At 38.8% G+C, this 20,465-nt stretch overlaps 1 protein-coding gene across 15 annotated transcripts in view; it reads left to right on the forward strand.

Annotated features, from left to right (window-relative positions):
- DCDC1 (doublecortin domain containing 1) overlaps positions 1-20,465 on the forward strand; it is a 489,423-nt gene that overhangs the window by 397,787 nt on the left and 71,171 nt on the right. For 9 of the 15 annotated variants that reach the window (XR_014837084.1, XM_021085287.2, XM_013994471.3 and 6 more), the window contains 2 exons: positions 6,478-6,628; positions 9,417-9,526. Coding sequence is in view for 14 of the 15 variants with exons in the window: in XM_021085287.2 (XP_020940946.2) it covers positions 6,478-6,628; positions 9,417-9,526 (261 nt within the window). In the remaining variant the exon portion in view is untranslated. Of the gene's footprint in view, positions 1-6,477; positions 6,629-9,416; positions 9,572-20,465 lie in introns of all 15 variants that reach the window. The other 6 variants (XM_021085290.2, XM_085011466.1, XM_085011471.1 and 3 more) reach the window with 1 other exon arrangement.

Here is a 20,465-nt window from a genome sequence, read left to right on the forward strand (position 1 = left end):
TAAATATAGAAATAACTAGAAATCTGAAATAACTGAGTTTTTTGTGTATCTTGCATTATTTGTGTGATGAATAAAAAAAACAAGTAAAATCATAGAAAATACTTATTTTTAAAAGTGTTCTTTCTAATCTCTTTCTTTTCTGTTCTGTTTTTGTTTTGGGGGATCTGCATGAGAGTTTTAGTGATTAGTTAGAAATGTATCCTTTCAGGCCATCAGGTCATAATTTTTTACTTCAGGAGAGTGGGCTATGTGTGTGTGTGTGTGTGTGTGTGTGTGTGTGTGTGTGTGTGTGTGTGAAACAAGAAAACAACAGGAAGAGTAAGGTTCCATTTTAACTGGGGGAATCTGGCTAACAATGCCTATTCCAAAGTAGCTCAGAGTTTCCATAGATGGTACTTTCACCAGAAGAATGAGGAACAGAGTGCATTTCAAAGTGCGTTCACTTTACTTTCTGTAATGAAACCCCCAGATGGTAGTTGAATCCCATCAAATGTTGGCTTTCCCTCAGCCTCTTTCACTGCTGTGGCTATTCTGGATGATTGAACCGCATTCTCCCTATCCAGTCTTTGAACATGGCTGGAGCAACTCTCATCACCGACTGTGGTAGGCTCATCTGTCATCAGTGCACCAAGCGGCCCCCTTTCTGGGGTTAGTGGCTTTTTCTTCAGGGCCATCATCTTTCTCTGATTTATAACTGTCCAGGTTCTTCCTTCTATGGTCCTGAAGCATCTGTCTCCTCCCATCCCTGCACCATCTCTCTAATTCTACAGAATCTCAAAACCAGTGTGTTCTCTCACAGCTAAGCACAGTTCTGAATGCATGAGTGCAAGGTGAAAGAATGAGAAGCAGATTTCTTTGATTTGTAGAGGCAAGTACCTTATGTCCGCAGGGAATATGAAATGGTTCTGTGATGCCCATGTGCCCTGCCCTGAGAGGACCTGGTCTCTGAAAACACAAAAGAGACTGTGGGAAAGGAATACATAGAACACTGTTCTTTTATTAAGAGCTTTTGGTGTTGCAAAAATTATAAAAATTTGATTTATACTACTCTCTTTAAAAAAGGTACTTGAGTAAATTTAGGGGTGTTTGAAAAACTGAGAATTAAGGATGTCAATAAAGGTGATAAGCTAACTAGATATTTTAGAAATTACTTGTACTAAAAATGCCTTTTTTCAAATTTATGTTTAAAATATTATTTTATTTTTTATCTTATTTTTATATTTTTATTTTTGTATCTTAGCAGTGTTTTGTATAAATAGATCTTTGTGAGAACCAAGTGAAATAGCTCTAGATTTAATTCATATTTTGTATTTAGTATGTGTTTTTATTAAATAAAATTCATCTTTCTGATAAACAGGAAACACAATGTGTCACAATGTCTATAGACTAGTGACATTTTAGGAATAAAGTAGGGGGAAATATAGGAGTTAGCTTTTCAAGCTACAGGAGTTTCTCCCAGAGACCTAACTACATATTTCTGGGACGGCTCCCCCCTGCTCCCAGTCCAGATAGAAACTCAGCTATCATACATTGGTTGCCTTGGAGCAGAAAAAAAATAATAACCACTATAAACTGAATTATGCCCTCCCATTCTTATGTTAAAGCCCTAACTCCCAACGTGATTGTATTTGGAAACAGAGCTTTTAGGAGGTAATTAAGATAAATGACGACCTAAGGGTGGGGCTCTAACCTGATAAAAATTGTGGGTTTATAAGAAGAGGAAAAGAGAAATGTTTCTCTCTTCTCCCATCCTATGAGGACACAAGAAGGCAGCCGTCAGTAAGCCAGGAGAAGCTCTCCCTAGAAACCAAATCAAACCTCACATTGATCTTGACTTGCCAGCCTCCAGAACTGTGAGAAATAGATTTCTGTTGTTTGAGCCACTCAGTCTAGGTATTTGTTTTGGCAGCCCCAGCAGACTAAGATAGCGACTGTTGTTACGCAAAATTTAGAAAAATTGCAAAACCATGTGAAACCATATGAATCTATTGTCATCACTATGAATTTTTGATTATTTGAATAACATTTGTTCTGTTTTCTAATTATGAAACAATGCAGTCATTGTATTAAAATTAGAAAAAGAGCACTAAAAAGCAGATGAAAATTCTATCACCCATAAATAACCAGTTATTATAATTTTAGTAGCTGTACTTCTATTGGTTTATACACAGTTGTTTATATATTTGTTTGCCATTGTGATCATAGCAGATCATGTGGCATATATAATTTTGCAACCTGAATTATTCCCCTAACAAACTACTGTGCCTTTTTCCCCGTCGAATTTAACATTCTTTAACAAAACGTTATTTTCACTGGCATCATAATCTTCTATTAAATGGATAGGTTATTACTTATTCATCCAATTTTCTATTGTTTCCTTTTTAGATTGTTTTTAATTTTTTGCTGTCATAAATCATGATGCAATGAACACACCTATATACATTTTTAAATTATTTTCCTCAAATAAATTCTTAGAAGTATTCCTAGGTCAAATTATATAAATATGCTTGAGAATTTTGAAAGCTATTGCCAGATTGCTTTCTAGGCATATTTCAGGAATTAATGTTCCTCTAAGTAGTGAATTAAAGTCCCCACCTGCCTGCTATTTTCAGGAGCTATCAACAGTGCTAACTGTGGTCACTTTGAAACATGCATTTGCAGGTTGACCGGAGAGAATGTTATATCCATGTTTTAGTTTATATGTCTTTAATTACTTGTAAAAGTGATTTTGTTTTGCTTTATTTCACCATGTATTAGTAATCTGTGAATTTCTGTTAAATACCTTGCTGTTTTTCTGTTGAAAGTATTTTTCACACTGAAAATGAATTTTCTTTTTGAAAGCCTACTACGTGTAACTTTTGTCAGATTTACTATAACAACTTTCAAATTTGCCATTGTGTCTGGGAGATTTTTCAATGTACAGAAATTAATATATTTAAAAAATTTGTTCTTTGATTTTCATGTTCCAATAGTATTTTTACTATCCGTAGGTCATACAAAGATTCATCTGATTTTTCTCAAGGTTTTTTGTATAATTGTGTTTTTCCCTTTTACTTTTTAAATTGTGTGAAACTTCCTTAGGTGTAAAATTTGAGTGAAGCTATTTTCTCTGCTTTATTTTGTTGGCTTAAAATTATTATCTCAGCCCTATTTAATGAATAATCTTTTTTGTTCTCTCTGCTGAATTGAATACAAACTTTATAATATACTAAAATTTTATTAGCTCATGCTTTTAGCTATCTAATTACTTTTAGAATTACCATAGCTTTTTAAATGTATTTTAATAGCTGATATGAGTTGCCTATTGTTATTACATTTTGTTTTCAGATTTAACTTGAATATACTTGCCTGTTGACTTTCATAGATGAATTTTGGAATTACATTTCAACACCCCAAAAATCATCTGATGGGGTTTTGACTGTAGTTGAGTTAGGCTATCAATTACGTTCATAAGAATTAACACATTTTACAATATTCAATCTTCGCAGCTATATTGAATTCTGTGGCATTGTTTTATATACATATAATTTTTTTTGTCCTCCGGTAAATTTTTTTATAAGCATCTCAAATTTTTACTTTTTTATTAAGCAATTTTTTGTTATTAATTTCTCAATCTGTTTATATAAATTTTAATAGAATCCAGTTATATTAAGTTCACATGCTAATGATGTTGCCTACTCTTTTAGAAAAACTGATTCTCTTATTCTGATTTTATGTTTTATTGCATTGATTATAATCATAAAAGTAAATATTATTAACAAAGGAAAAAAGAAGAAATAGCATCTTTTGTCCTCGTAAATAACTAGAAAATTGGAATGCTTTGGTTTTTTCCTTTCCTTGCCCATACCCCATTTTGGTGATGTTTTACATTTTTACTTTATTTTTTTCTCTATGAAAGTTTATTTTAAACTCTTAAATTGATTTATTTTGGGACCATTTTTATAGCAGTTATATCATGTTCTAGTGGTCTTACTGCTTAATATTAGTCATTTTATATTATGACTTTCCAATGGTAAAGGAATTTGATTTATTTTCTAATAATCTGAAATGCATGTTGGTGATATGTTTTCTGAATTTTTGTATATATAAGGATATCTTTTATTTCCTGTAACCAGAAGTAATAATTTAGCTGGATATGAATTCTTATATTGAAAACTTTTCCCCTAAAATCTTCATAGATTCTACTCCATTTTCTTTGGTATTCATTGTTGCAGAAAACAATGATCTAACATAATTAAATTTTCCCCCATGTCTGAAATTTGTGCTTTTTGCCCAGTTGTATTTAAATGCTAGTCATTTTTTCATTAACTTTGCCTTATCCTGGGTTAGCCTATTTGATCTAGAGACATAGGTCATTATTTAAAACAGGAAAATTTTCTTTTTTTTTTTTTGGTAATTGCTTAAGTTTAATTTATTCTGGATTCTTCTCTAGTAACATCAATAATGTATATCTGATATTTTGACAGTCCAGATGTTTAACTTGTCTCTCATAAATTTTGTCTCATCCTTTCCCTATATTCTATGAGATTTCTCTAAACTTAGTCCTCTAATACTGATTTGATTTTCTACAGTATTGAGTCTGCTTTCTCCTGCTTTTCAGACAGAGTTTATTCTACTATTGAGTCTTTTATTTCTTCATCTTCTCATTTGGCTCTCTATTCATCCCAATTTAAAACTCTGTTTCTGCCCTTGCCAGCTGTGTGAACTTAGCTGTGATATTTAACCTCTCTCTTCTCCATTTTCATCTCCAAGAGAGTATAATAATTATTTCCATAGGATAAAATTAGGTTGCCCTTAGAAACTTTTAGAAAAGTTTCTAGCTGATAGAAATATGCCAAAAAAATCTAACTCCTGCTATCGTAACCATCCTCATCAACATCATTGCCATCATAATCTCTGCCTGCATCTGCACTGCTCCTTTCCTTTAAGCTGTTGGCATCTTATTTGTGTGCATGTGTGTGTGTGTTCATGGAAGTCATATTTTATCAAACTTGGGGGGAAAAACAGATACTCTCTAAAATGTATTTGTGCTGTAAATCTTTTTTTAAATCTTCACCTCTGTACAGACACCTTTTTATGTTGTAAAATATTTTATAAGCATATTGTTGCTGATGTTCATTTTTCTATTTATATCTCCTTGTACAAGGAGAGGTGTCTTGACAAAAAACATTAAATCTCCTTGTACAAGAGAGATGTCTTGACAAAAACATTAGATCTCCTTGTACAAGGAGAGATGTCTTGAAGAAAAAAATAGCTCTCTTTCATTACCCTAAATTTTGACTTGGGGCTGTCAGGATCATCCCCTGGATCTTAAATCAGAATCAAATTGCTATCAATTGACTGTTATTTAGCAAGGGGTGTAGGACAGCACTTAAGTCCATTCTGCCATTGCTCTTCTCTGACCATCCCACTCTACAGGTGGGAATGTATTCTTAGATAATTTCAAATATCCAAGCATTCATCCTTTACTCAAAATAAGGGTGAAAATTGCACTCTCTGAATTGTACTACCTCACTTTCATATTATTATTCATTTTCCAGATGCAAGATGTCATTATGTGCCCAGTTCTGCCTCTTGCCAGGCTGCCTTGTTGTGAGTTGTAGTCCCTAATTCATTCTATAAAAGGAAGTATTGGAGGTGACTTGAGGTTTCTGTGGACCTGGCTCCTTTCCTTTGTCTTGGGAGAACAGGTGTATGACCTGTGTGATAGGTAAAAGTCATACAGGCAGATGTGTGGAAACCTCTTTTCCTCCTGCTTGCTTGTATTATTTTGTCTTAAAGTGTTAACTCACACTAATGGAACCACCCTTAGGAGTCTAGCAACAGGTTGACTAATCTTTTTAGTACTGTTTACACTTTGTATCTGCACATACAGCTTTTAAGACTATTTCAAGGAAATTTGAGAGAAATTGAATTAGGGCCCTATAAATAGTTTTTTTTTTTTTTTTCAAATATACCATTTGAAAAAAAAAAAGTCTTTTGATCATAGGATCATAGAATCAGGGATGTTAGACCAAAACTTTGATTTTTATAGTTGAAGAAACTCTTTCATGGGAAAGTTCCCTGACTTGTCTGAGGTCAGACAAAGGCCAGAACCCAGGTTAGTGTTTTGTTCTTCTAGCTCCTTGCCCATTGGAAAAAAGAAAAAATTGAGGTATTCTGACAATTCTAGATTCTTCAAGCCAGGGTCTTTCATATTTAGGCATTTTTTAAACAGCAGGAAGTCTCTACACTTGGAAAAATAGAGAACTGCAAGGAGAAATCCACTGACAAGCAGTGAAGCTCCTCACTGGTTAACCATATTAGGGAACCTTTGTAAGCCCCTCTTCCCATATCTTTGTATACCCCTTTCTAACAATGATAAGTAAAATGGATATTCAAATCAGTATAATAATTCTCTTAAAGGAGTTGATTCAGTAATACCTAATTATGTTGTGACATTCCACACCCCAGTATGTCTGTCCCTTTGTGTTTCAGCTGCTAGACGACTGCTCCTCACGGCTCAAACTGGCCCACCCAGCCAGAACACTCTACACCCCTGAGGGAGAGCCAATTCACTCGTGGGACGACATAGAAAGAGACATGGTCATCTGCGTGACCACAGGACATGGCTTTATTACCCCAAAGGGTAGGAATGACAGTTTCTTTTCCACCAAGTTTTTGAAGAAGTCGCTTGTTTCTTCAAAGAGCTTATCTACCAAGTTTTTATACCTCATCATGATGACTTTTAATAATTATCCGCCTCCACACTTTTCTACTCCATGTTAGTACAGTTAAGTTCATGTATTTATTTGCTGGAACCTCACCGTTGGCAACTATTTGCTCTAAAGAATTCAATCAAAGTTCTATTAGTCTTGAGTTTTATCCAAGGGGTTTATTTGCAGACGTGCTAAAGGGCCTCTCTGAAGGTGTTCCTTCTTTTAGCATGAACCCTGAGAAAGTGAGTCTTCCTTGACTTCCTACCTTGCAAGTTATTTAAAATAAGTTTCATTAATAGAAGTATACAGTTTACAAATTGATTTTTTTAGTAGTAAGTAAATATATGTTTGTCTTATTATCTGTTCTTTGATAATTTTCTTTGATGTATGTTAGAAATAGAAACAAATATGCATATGTTATTAAATCAACTCTTGTCCTTTTCCTATATATCCTGAGGAATGTAAAACCTCTTTTTGGTGTAGGTATACATTAGCAAAGACATAGTTTTCAGGATATTCTGAAGAACATTGGTATCATTTTATTTTATTTTTTTCTTTTTATAGCCACACCTGCGGCATATGTACGTTCCCAGGCTAGGGGTCGAATTGGAGCTGCCACTGCCGACATACACCACAGCCACAGCAACACCAGATCCTAACTATACCACAGCTTGTGGCAGCGCCGTTTCGTTAACCCACTATGTGAGACCAGGGGTTGAACCCGCCTTCTCATGGAGACAGTGTCAGGTTCCTAACCCACTGAGCCATGATGGAAACTCCACAATGGTATCATTTTAAAAGAAAATAAAAGATTAGGAAGTGAATTACCTGGGAGCCCTAAAATAACTAATGCTAGCTTATTTCTTTTAAAAGTCACCATAAAATTATTACTGCTATGTTGTAAATAAGGCATATAAACCAAAACCTTTAAAACAGCTGCAATCATATCTTTACATTTAGCCCAGAAGGGACAAAAGTATAGGAATGAAAACTAAGAAGTGGGAAGACAAGGATTTATTGGGATGCCTAGCACTGATCTGAAGATGCTACACATGTTCTGCCAGCACCATTCTACACCAAGGAAGAGGCACCAGTCTTTGTATTCCTTGTATTTGATTGTCCCTGTCTTCACCATTACCCCTCACCCCAGCTCTTGGTGACCCTCACTATGTGATTACTTAGAAGAACACACCAAAAATGAGGTTCTTATCATCAATAAGTATTAGTTGACAGCTTTCTGTGTTCCCAAAGTGCATAGCCTATAAAAGAAATATAAGCCATGGTTCCTTCCCTGAAAGAGTTTTCGATCTAATTAAGTGTATGAACACACTTGAAAGAATTGAATGCTAAGCAAAGTAATGGTGCAGTGGAAGGTACTTTCTGGTCTCTTTGTTATTTATGCTAAATCTTTCATACTCTTGGAATGGCCTTCTGTTGCCTGTATCCCACCCTCCTGGCCTCACTGTGTTCATTGGGCCTTTCTGATAAATAAAGCTAAGTATGCTTCAGGCAACCCAGCCAAAAGTGTATCCAAAACACAGAGAGAAATGTAGGCCTCTTTCCCAGAAGCAAGCTTGTTACCAATAAAAACTGTGAAAGGAAGAGAGGAAACTGGAAATGCAAATATTACTCTCCTATGTTGGCTCTGTGAACCTTTGACAAGGCTATGTAGACAAACTTTCATTTTTACATCTTCAGTTCTTTAACCACGTGGGTTACTGTGGTGTGAAAGGGTTGTTTCTTTTCTTCTGAAAATAGGTCCCCATATTTACCTTCATATTGGAAGTGTTAGTGGTTCCTTCTAGTTGTCTAAGTTCTTTTCAGTGGGTGATATATGTTCTAGAAAATTTGTCTGGTAGCAGACAATCTAATTTAGTTGCTCTTTAGAAAATTATTTTACCATATGGGTTGCCATTTTATTATTTTTCCTGAAATAGTTAAGTGAAAAATAATCATTTAGTAGAAATCTAAATATTCAGAATGCTTTAAAAAAGAGAGAAATGCTACTAGTGTGTGTGTGTGTGTATATATATATATATATATATATATATATATATATATATTTATACATACATACATGTGTGTGTATACTTATACAAAGGGACATCTAATTAATCATTCCACTTATAATTTTTCTGTTATCTGCTGGCTTAACTATGTAGTAGAAAATAAGGTAGCTTGGGAATTTCAAAATTAAACACCCAATCAGAACTTATTTTTTGTGTTACAATGTAAAAACATTTAGCATGTGAAAGTTAGTCATCAAAGAATCACAATGGGTCTTTGAAAAATGGATTTATTTTGGCAAAACAAATCAAACGCTGTTAGAATGGTTTCTTTCACATAAACCCCCAACAAAATTAAAAGGGTGCTTTATGCCATTTGTCATCAAATCTGAACACTGTTCTCAATGCTGTGTTTACCATCTTTTCAGTGGGTTCAATTTTTAGACCACTCCTAGGTTAGCTTCCAACTCAGGCTTTATAAAAAGCTTGGAAGGAAGCCCTCTCTAGCAACTGCCATTCTGTAGAAATTCAAAGAATGTTAACACATATCTGATGTGATAAGCAAGTCAAGTGTGTAATGAGAGAGGCCAGCATGGGGGGAGTTGAGGATTTCTGAGGGATCTTCGAGTTTTTCGTCATCCTGAATTTTAATTATTTTCTGTAAATACACTGACTTCTTTCTCAAAAAAAAAATTTTTTTTTTTTTTAACAGAGTTAAAGCAACTGGTGGAGGTCAGAGCAAATTATGCCAGAATCTGCAGGCAGCAGGGCCCTCAAGCCACAGACATTGTGTTGTCTCCATCTGCAAAGCTGCAATCTCTGGTAACTCTCCACAGTGAATTTCTATCACAGACATCATAGTTTAAGGTGCATTTCACTTGGGGTAGTCTCTGTGGATGTATTCGTATACTTACTTGCATATGGTGCTTAGTCATCATTTTTAATTTGATGCAATCTCTTTTAATAGTTACATGCTCTGCATTTTATTTATTTATTTATTTTTGCATTTTAGGGCTGCACCTGCAGTCTATGGAAGTTCCCAGGCTAGGGGTTGAATAGGAGATGCAGCTGCTGGCCTACACCACAGCCACAGCATCGCAGGAACCAAGCCCTATCTGTGACCTACACCACAGTTCACAGCAATGCTGGATTCTTAACCCACTGAGTGAGACCAGGGATCAAACCTACGTCCTCATGGATACTAGTTGGGTTCATTATCGCTGAGCCACAACAGGAACTCCTGCTTTGCATTTTACATGGAGTGTCATTTGATGCCTCAAATTTTCTTGGAAAGGCAACAAAACTAGACAAAGCAATGCCAGTAAAATAACTATCTTAGGTGTATTTTCTTGTAGGAAAAAACCAGGAAACTACTTGTTTTTACTGAAAAATAATTTAGTGGGGTCAAGTAGTATATATTATCATATATACTTCTTTATTGCTATATTATATATAATTCGATGATAAAATAAACTCCAATAACTAATATGTATACATATATATGTATAAAATTTCATGGGGTCAAGTAAAATAAATAGTATTTTATTTTATTATTTATATATGTTATATATAAATAAGTTAAATATATGACATATTATTTATATATATATTTATTATATATAAAATATATAATTTTTAAAAATATATGATTTTTAAAAATATATAATATATTATATATAAAATATATATTATATATAAAATATATAATAAATATATATAAATGTATACTTATATAATTTGATACTAAAAAAGGCTCTTTGACACCTAATGCTAAATTTGGCTCAAATTGACATTTTTTTCTGATTCAACCGCCACATTTCCAAACTTTCCTGCTAAAATTCTACATTTACTAAATGAAAATGAACTGGCTGTGGCCACCAAACCACATGAATTGCCTTTGCTCCTCCTTCTTCCCTTCAGTCTGGCCTGTGGTAAGGCTCCTTATGAGGCACAACTAGAAGTTGTTCACAGGGGTGAAGCTGGATAATTCCTGACATAAGCTCAGTAGCCAAAAGTGGTAGATGGTGTCTTCAACATAGAAACTTAGGGAAAGGATCTATGTACTATTTGAAAGAAAATTCATATGTAAGAATTTTTCTTAAGGACTCAAGAGAGAGCCTTAGCAATCTTACATTCAATCCTACAGGAAGAGACCATAGCTTTTAATTTCTTTTTGTGACGTAGAATCTTTTTTTTTTTTTTTTTTTTTACAAAATAGACATGACAAATCAGAGTTTGGGTTCTGGTTCTGGTGGAAAATTTGCAGAGACATGCTCTTCTCTCCCTTCCTCTGAAAGCCACTCATGTCTCTGTCTGCATATAAATTGCAACCTGGCTAGATGTGTACAGAATGGCTCAGCTGGGCTCACTCCTCAATCCACCACTTTAATGTGATGCAAGAAGGCGGGAGATCATTTCTACTGAAGGGGGCTCTTGGTAATCGCCACAAAAGGCCTGGTATTTACTCCCAGTCTGCAAATCAGTAGGGTTGCATGAATAAATTCCGGCTGCCTCTGACACCACTAAAAGCAGAGCACATGGAGGTGAAATTTCATGTTATACACATCCACAGCAGTTTGCCCTTTCACAGACATCTTCTCTATGTGTTGTGCCATGTTAGAGACGAAGGCTTTCCAGAACAGCTTTGTGATATGTAGGGGAAAAAGATTGCACGTGACCCCCCACTTTGCATTTCCTTTTGTGTAACAAGAAGGGTTAAAGAATATGCTTCAGGTCAGAAAGTGGGCCAGTACCTGCTGGGCCTCTTCTTACAATGACTGGATTACAATCCCCATAGACACAGAACTTGTTATTTTTTTTTCAAAATTCCTTGAAAACAAAGGCATTTCTCCAGGTGCAAAAGTACCTATCATTTTGCTGCCAAGGAAAAGTTGAGTCGCTATGAAAATGGCATAATTTCACCGTGGATCAAATGTGCACATTCTTGTGAAGTCTTCACTGTTGCCTGTGAACACGCCTGAAGCGAAAATTGGTAATATCACACAACATTGTATCAAGCACCAGGAGACATAAGGCAAAACTCTTAACTGAACTTTCCTATTACTAGTAAATGGGATTTTAGATGTAATATAACAGTCATCAACACATCACATTTTACCAGCAAGCAGCAACACTTACTTTGTCGACAACGGCTTGCCCAGGATATCTTGGCAGCTCATAGCCACTTTTAACTTAGACTATGAACAGCCCTGCTCTTTCCTTATTATTGACCTTCCTCTTTGGTTGGCTGGAAGGTGGACTGGGGAGCAGTTACCCCACCTTCAGCGAGGACTATGGGATAAGACTTTTGCAATTCTTTTCAGCCTTCTGAGGATTTTAATAAATCCAGTAATTTCCTTTGGGGACATGTTTATCAAATTTGAATCAGCCATATATATATATGTATATATATGTGTCACATTTCAATATATTCCTATCAACTGGAAACCATCTATTATTAAACGGTAAAGCAACCATCCTCGAGTCTGTGGCCTTCTCCAGAAATTTATTTCCTGCTGGTTTGCAAACACCCTTAAGTTGATCCAGATGTTAATCGACAGCGTACCAGCATTTGTGATTGTCCTCAGGAGAAGGAATTTTCTGGATGTTTCTACCCCACCTCTAGCTTTTGTTGCCTGATTAAGTGTTGGTGTGAAGTTACATGTTTCTAAGCAGACTAACTAAAAGCAATATACCTGAGAGTTTGACAAACATTCTGAGATTGTGACAACATTTATGAATAAGAAGCATTTCATCTGGGTGCTAATAAAATGGGACACATCAGAAATGATTCAAAATCCAAATATGGTTTTATGGCATGATAACCTTGAATTTTCATTTTGTCCTTGATTGTTCATAATAAGTAACTATTTTTTGTGGATCAGAAGACAAAGCAACAAACAAGCAAGTTACAACCACAAAAACATAAAGATAAATTTGTTCTCTTTCACAAGAGAATCACTTAGAAATTGTGCCCAGTGGCTGTTGCTGCATTTGTGAGCTAACCTTTATTAATAGCCCAGGTGTGCTTCTGAGTGTCATTGAGATTTGTAATTCACCAGGGCAGCAATTTTTTTTCCTGGCATCATTAGGAAAGGAGCAATCAAAACTCACAGGTCTGGGTTATTCTAGACCATCACAAAATAAAATGCAAATGCCCTCGGTTAAATGAAATTTGGACTCAAAGATGATCCTCAAGTGGGTTTTATTAAGTCAGTGGCTCCAGTTTCCTCCTGCCTCTGCACAGATCTCAAGCCCTCCTAAGTCTAGGTTAAGCAGAAAGAAAAAACAACAGTTTTGCTCTCAATGCAATAAACTAAAATTCTGCATAAATGGCCTGGTTTGGGACTGCTTGGCCATAAGCAAATGCAAAGCAGGATCAACAAAGACCACTCAGGCAAGCACTGATGAAAGAAAACGGACCAACCAAGTAACAGTGGATATTCAGTAGGTGCCTGCTGCCAGCTGTAGTATTTCCTAATCCTGTGAGTCTGTAATATGAAACTACTATCAATAGGCTGTCACCCTGTACCATATGTGCAAATAGAAATATATGAGGAGAGAGGAAGTGCTTATGCCCATAGTGCAACTGGCTTGGGGGAGGGAGGATGAAAGGGACAGGAAATTATATTTATATGGCAATAAAGTGGTGATTCTGAATTGGATGTGTTATCATTCATTGTCTGCTGTATTCCTGTGCTGGTTTAGGGGTAGATAGAAGATTCAGTCAACGACTGGATTGATTAGGTCCTGACTCATCAGTCCTAGAAGTTTTGAACTTAGGGTTTAAACCCCAGGTGCAGTTGCCCAAGAACGTAAGTTCCGTCAGACCACCTGGGACAGTTGCAAGGTCAATGTCTAGCTGCCACCACTAGCAGCTGTGTTTTAAAGGAAATCGCCCAAAGGTACACTCTCCTGAAATTATCCTGCAGACTGTGTTGGAGAGGCATGGAGGAGAGGAGAGAACCTTCCAGAACTGCTAGGGTTAGTGCCCATCAAGCATAAGATTTGATTCTACTTCTGTTTTCATTTCCACCACTCTTTCCATCTTCTTTCTGTTCTTGCTCTATGCCTTTGGTTCTCCTCAGTCTTCCTTGCTTTTTCTCTTCTAAGGGCCTTTAAATCTCATCTTTCATTTTAAAAACAATCCTCCCTGGAGCAGTTTGTGGATCAACAAGGAATGCTTTCTTAATATGATTCTCAAAGTTTCCTGACCACAAGAGTCACCTGGGGAGCTTGATAAAATACACAGTCCCAGAGTCAGTGCCTGAGGTGGGGTAGGCAGTCTGCACATGACAAGCCCCCAGACGGAGGGTGGTAGCTGACCATACACTGAGAAACTCTGAGAAACTCGGCTGAGGGTTCTGTGCCTGTCAGGGGCATGGCTCAATAGCTAAATACCAGTTCTAAGAACATTCTGGCTGCCTTTACCTTCATATTCAGGGGCATGAAGGCAAAGACGCATTTGCTGCCTGTGTGAGGGTTTGAGGCTAAATGTCCTCACCTTTTCTTATCACTATTTCCTTGAAAAATAATGGAAATGCTCTTGAGTCAGAGCTCACCACTCAGAGGTTGTAACCAGGACCTAGACATTGGAGGCAAAGCAAGTGAGCTTGAGGTGCTGAAGCTTCCCATGTTAATTAAGCTGCCTTCAAGGCTGATAAAATCTTGCTATTTTAAAGGTCAGAGGAATAATGTCAAGGCTATGGTACATGTATCAAGGAGCAGCATGATTTTGAGGGTGGGGAAATAGCTAATGCATTTTCATATGTAAAGAGAGAGGGTTTGGGAACAGGAACAGGGTCCTATTTGCCAAAGTGACCCTTTCTCCAATGAGGAGCTACGTAGGGCCAGAGGAGACTGAGCCACTCTGTCCTGTTTGCCCTAAGTCTAGTTAATGGACGCCCGAACCATCCACATCCTGGAAGGCTCATCTAAGAGTGTGAAATTCCACAGGCTATTATTTCATTAACGAGTGGTCTTAGAGAAATTAATTTTCATAATTTGCCCCATAAATGAAATCCATATAGGTTGGGAGACAAGACACTTTCCTTAGAAGACAGAAACTATAAAGAAAATTAGCTTTTCAAAGAACGAATTCCTATGTCTCTCTCTCCAGGCACTTATTCTTTTGGGTACCGGCCATGCACAGGTGAGTGCAACAGGTGTGTGGCTACTTGGAGAGCGCAGAGGCCCAGAATGTTGAGGTAACAGGTGTGAGATGAGGTGAGCGGGGTGGAGGCAGCCAGATCGTGGAGGTCATGCTAAGGAATTTGGATTTTTCTCTTTTAAGTGCAGTGGGAAGCCATTAAAGGGCACTAATATGAAAGTTAGAATAGACATTGTATATTAAATCAAGCTCACTCAGATTATAAATTACAGAGATATACTGGATTTAGCCCCAATGGTGTAGGTTTGTTTGGGAAATTAACAAGGAAGGGGGAAAGCACAGGAGAGGCCAGCACACAGGCTCCTTGGTGGTCTCTGCTCCAGATGCACAGCCTAACTTCATCCAAATGACCAGTAGTCCTGCCATTCCTGCTCTTGACTGCCCCATTTCTCTGTGCTTCTTGCTTCTGTGAGTTTCCTGCTTCTCCCTGAGCTCTCCTGCTCCAGCCCTAGTTGCTTACTCGCCTTCTCATGGCTTCTCTGCTTCATGGCTTCTATTTCCTGTCTTCTCTTTATATTTCTTTTGGCTCCAAGGCCGCTCTACCATCTGAATTACTTTCTTTGTGTCTTCTGATGGAAGATTGAATGGCTGGAGACCAGCCAGTAGCTGCCTTTTACTCATTATTTTAGATTAGGATGTCAGAGATCACATGATACAAAGCACAGCTTGCCTGAGTAGGCAGTGGTGGTGCGGGTTGACCCTTGCTCAGGAAACTGTGGATATGGCTGGCATTCAGGGCTCCATGGCATTTTCAGTATAAACCCGTAATTCTGCGTGTCCTTTTCTCCCTTCGCTGTTGAAGGGTGAAATTAGCAATGGAATCAGTTGGCTGTCAGTGTTCCTCTTCAGTCAGTAAGAGGCTTGCCCTTGGGTGCATCCTCAAAGCTAGTTTTGATGGTGTAACTTTGGTGGTCTTTGCTCTATAAGCAAAATGACCTTGAGGCTGGAATCTGTGACCTTGGTTACAATATCAGGATGGATGCTAGTTGGACGCTTAAGTTATCCTTCTAAATACAAGCAAGCCTGTCTGAAGAAGTGGATCCTGGCAAAACTGAAGGCATTCTGGCATCCAAGGACTTGTTCCCCAAATCAATTCAGAATGTCAAACCCTTTTTTAACAGACTTTTCCTTGCCTCTTGTTTAATGAAGTCATTTTGATAGGCTGAATTTTTTTCTTTCTTTCTTTCTTTCTTTCTTTCTTTCTTTCTTTCTTTCTTTCTTTCTTTCTTTCTTGTTTTTTTTAGGGCCACACCCATGGCATATGGAGGTTCCCAGGCTAGGGGTCCAATCAGAGCTACAGCTCCTGGTTATGCCACAGCCACAGCAATGCCAAATCCGAGCTGCATCTGTGACCTACACCACAGCTCACGGCTACGCCGGATCCTTAACCCACTGAGCCAGGCCAGGGATCAAACATGTGCCCTCATGGATGCCAGTCAGATTCGATTCCAGTGAGCCATGACGAGAATCCCAAACTTTCTTTTTCTTTCTTTCTTTCTTTTTTTTTTTTTTTTTTTTTTGTCTTTTTAGGGGAAAGCCTGAATTTCATTGTGGATTTGGATTTTTAATACCATCTCTTCTTCTCCCTCTACTATGTGAGGCCAGCCCAACTAACACCGGCTGTGTTTGAGTTGTCAATCCTGGTTATGCTCCAGGACACCCACGGAGCAGTGTTCTCTGTTAGATAATGCCCAGCTCCCATGAAAAAGTTGATATGGGCCATGCCCATATATTGGTCTAAAGCTGTGGGTTTAAGAAGCTTCCTGGGAGGATTTCTCAGCAGCAATGGGGCGAACTCCGCAACAGCACAAGACAGTGTCAACAATACTCTGTCTCAGTCAGGAAATGACAACAACGGTCAATTTTCATTTCAGCAACTTAAAACTGCTATTATGAAAACATGGGATTCACTTGTGGGGTTTATATGAACTTCAAAGTTACTTATGCTCTCTTACTTTAGGCCACTGCCATTGCTGCCATGAATTATACTGATAGTTTTCTATACTGCCAGTCATTACACACTCTCAGCCTTGCTCCTCCTCAATTCTTTAAGTAGTAGCCAGAATCATCTTTCTAGAATGAAAATCAAATCATGTTACTCTCTTGCTTAAAAACTTTCAGTGGCCCCTGATTGTCATCCAAATAAGACCACGCTCCTCCTAGAGGAGCCCTATGCCTTTGGGAAGGCTGTGCTTCCCTCGCCCCGCAGTCTCAGCATTCTCACCCCTTGACTTGGAGAGATCTGCACTCCACTCATCCTGAATGTTCCTCAGTTCCCCCAAATCCTGTGTTCTCTTACTCCCTTACCTTTTCACATTCTCCCCCTATGGCTTTCTGGGGGGGGTTGCTCCTGACCCCTCCCCACTCCCAACTCTGTTGAGAACTGCCTTCCGTGTACTCCCCCTCCCCTTTTGCGTAACTGTAGCACTTTCTCTCACTGGTCTGTAAACTTCTTGAAAGTAAAGCCAGGCTTGTTCACACCTGTGCTTCTGGTGCCTGAATATTCCTTACTATGTAGTAGGCATTAATGGGTATTTATTGAATGGATGTGAGGTTTCGGGTAACTGGTAGGTTTAAAAAGGAACCTGCTTTTTAATAGGAGCATTGAATCAGAGTTTGCCTTTTTGTAGAACTTTCTTCTCTTCAAGACATCGTTATGGACTGAATATTTGTGTCCTCCCCAAATTTGTATGTCAAAACCCTATGCCCTGATATGATGAGCTTAGGAGGTGGGGGTCTTTGGGAGGTAATTAGAAATAGGTGAGAGCATAAGCATGGAGCCCTCAGGAGTGGAATTAGTGCCCTTACAAGAGTCATGAGAGAGCTTCTGTCTTTTCTCTGCTCTCTGCCAGGAGAGGATGTAATGAGGATCAGCAGTCTGTAGCACAGAAGGCGGTTCTCACCAGAACCGGGTGCTGCTGGCACTCTGATCTCCGACTTCCAGGATCCAGGCCTGTGAGAAATACATTCCTGTTGTTTATAAGCCTATAGTACTTTGTTATAACAACCCAAGCAAAGACACACATTGTCACATCGATCCATGGAATATCATATAACTTCTTATAAAACGAGTTTTGTGCTTGGTAAGCCAGTGCAGAACGATTTTATAGCCTTTATCACAGGCAAATCAAAGAAATGTGGATTATGGCCTCTTCTTTGCCCACTGCAACTTCCAAAACACTCCTAAGGTCCGACAGAGTGGAAAACACTCTTCTGTCAGTGCCCCGGCGGACCCTTAACTGCTCGCCTGCCTCTGCTGCAGGCAGCCTGTCTTGGAAGGGAAGACATGTCACCCTCTTGCACAAGTGTGATGATTTGTGGCTGAGAAAGAAAAGTCTGCTCTCTGAACCACATGCCCCCTGGTGCAGGCAGGCTAAGGAAAGATGAATGACATTATAAGACAGACATCTGAATGTTTCGTATTAAATTAGTCCCACAGAGTGCCCCGAATTCTCATTCCATAAATCACAAAGTAAAGTAAACTCACTCTCAGGTTAGACTGTTGTGACTTTGGCCTGTGGTGTCATGGATAATCTGAGAATAGTTAAACATTTGTCTGAACTAGTAATAATTTTCAACATATTTACTCAGTGGCAAAGAAGTGATCCAGACTGATTTCTGTTGCCAGAAACAGCAGGTAAATGGGAGTCAGCCAATTCAGGAGATTCCAAACAAGAGTCACTGCTCCTTGGTCCCCCTGTCTGCTCTGAAACTGCCTTGAGCTCCTCCAGGAGCCAGGAGGAGCTGGGGAGTAAGACAAGTAAACTGCACCCTTACCACAGAGCAGATGCAAAAAAGCACTCACGGATGCATCCTCCTCCCCACCCCTTTACTGAATAAATGGTAATCCCAGCACCATTTTGAAGTCCACTTTTACTTTGGTCCAAGCAGCCTAGAGTTAGGAAGGGCCGCGATTCCACTAAAGCCACATTGCTCTTCAATGGCAGTGGTTTATTCCAAGAATATTTTACATACCTTTGGATCTATTCTGGTTCTTCCATTTCTGGGCTGACCCTGTGATTCCAGGGGACCCAACAGGATGGAAGGAACAGTCTGTGGTTTATAAGCCCGCTCAACTCCATGCCAACTGGCTGAGTCTCATCTGAGCTGCTGCTTCCTCTACTATAACATAAGGAAAGTAGACTCTTCCATCCCTAAAGCCCACCCAACTTTAAAAGTCTGATTTTGATTCAGTAGCGAGATGCAATTGGGCAACAAGAGTTGTGACAGCCAGAATTCCAGCTGACTGAGGGAGCCTATCCCTAGACTTTCTACAAGTTTGAAAGTGTTTGCTAGGACCTTCGTCTTCACCCTCAGGACAGCAATCCAGATTTCACCATAGCGACAGAAGGACAGAAGGAAGCCACAGCACGGCTTAGTGTTGGCCAAGGATGGGAGGTGCTTCCTCCCAGCAAAAGATCTCTGGACTTCGCGTCAAAGGCCTGATGAAGGACTTGCCTCCTGAATTTGTTGGGCAAGTCTGTTTGTGTAAGGATCAAATGAGATTGATTATAATCATGGAAGGGAAGGGCGCTAATACTGTCAGAGTGTGGACACATGCCAGGTACCCTGCTGGACTTTCACACTATTGTCTGTTTTATTCCATGCTAATAACTGCCTTGAGGATACATAGGTTTGTTTTTTGTTTTTTTTTTTTCCTACTTCTACTTTTTTTCTTTTTCAGGCTCACTCATGGCATATGGAATTTCCTGGGACTGGGAACCAATCTGATACAACCTACATCCCAGCTGCGGCAATGCCAGATCCTTAACCCACTGTGCCACAGCAGGAACTCCCTCCAGCTCCTACTTTTACATTTAAAAAATGGGGAAACTGGAGTTCCCGTCATGGCTTGGTGGAAACGAATCTGACTAGCATCCATGAACACGCAGGTTCAGTCCCTGGCCTCGCTCAGTGGGTTAAGGATCTGGTGTTGCCATGAGCTATGGTGTAGGTCGCAGATGCAGCTCGGATATGGTGTTGGCTGTGGTTGTGGTGTAGGCCGGCAGCTGTAGCTCTGATTAGACCCCAGCCTGGGAGCCTCCATATGCTGCAGATGTGGCCCTAAAGAGACCAAAAAAAAAAAAGGGATAACTAAGTTTCTGAGCCGTGAAATATCTTGCCAAAGCCATCAGCCAATAAGTGGCAGAGCTGATATTTGAACCCAGATCTGCCTAACCTCAAAGCTTGTAGAAATTTCAGGTATGGTTATCAGCAGTCCTAAACCTGAATTCATGGGGTACCTTCAAGGAATAATTTTACGATGGTTTAGTCACTGCCTGCTTGGAAGATTTCCCTGATGACAGCTAAGCTAGGCAAAGTGCATTACATTTGGATGACTAACCCGAGGTAGGGGGTGGGGAGACTGCTGTGTGCACGAGAGAGGAGCCTCCTTGGCTCGTGGGGACGTAGCCAGCCATCAGGGCTCTCACTTCTCCACCCCAAAGCTGTATTCATCTGTGTGTTAGTTGCTAGGGCAGCCCTAACAAAGTACCATATGCTGGGTGGCTTAAACAACAGAAATTTATTTTCTCACAGTTCTGGAGGCTAGAAGTCCAAGATAACGTGCCAGCAGGGTTGGTTCCCTCTGAA

The sequence above is a fragment of the Sus scrofa genome, chromosome 2 (genome assembly GCF_054392235.1).
Source record: "Sus scrofa isolate SSC_HxYL_T2T_F1_AM1 chromosome 2, Sscrofa_HxYL_maternal_Yorkshire_Landrace_v2.0, whole genome shotgun sequence".
In the NCBI taxonomy this organism is placed as follows: domain Eukaryota; kingdom Metazoa; phylum Chordata; class Mammalia; order Artiodactyla; family Suidae; genus Sus; species Sus scrofa.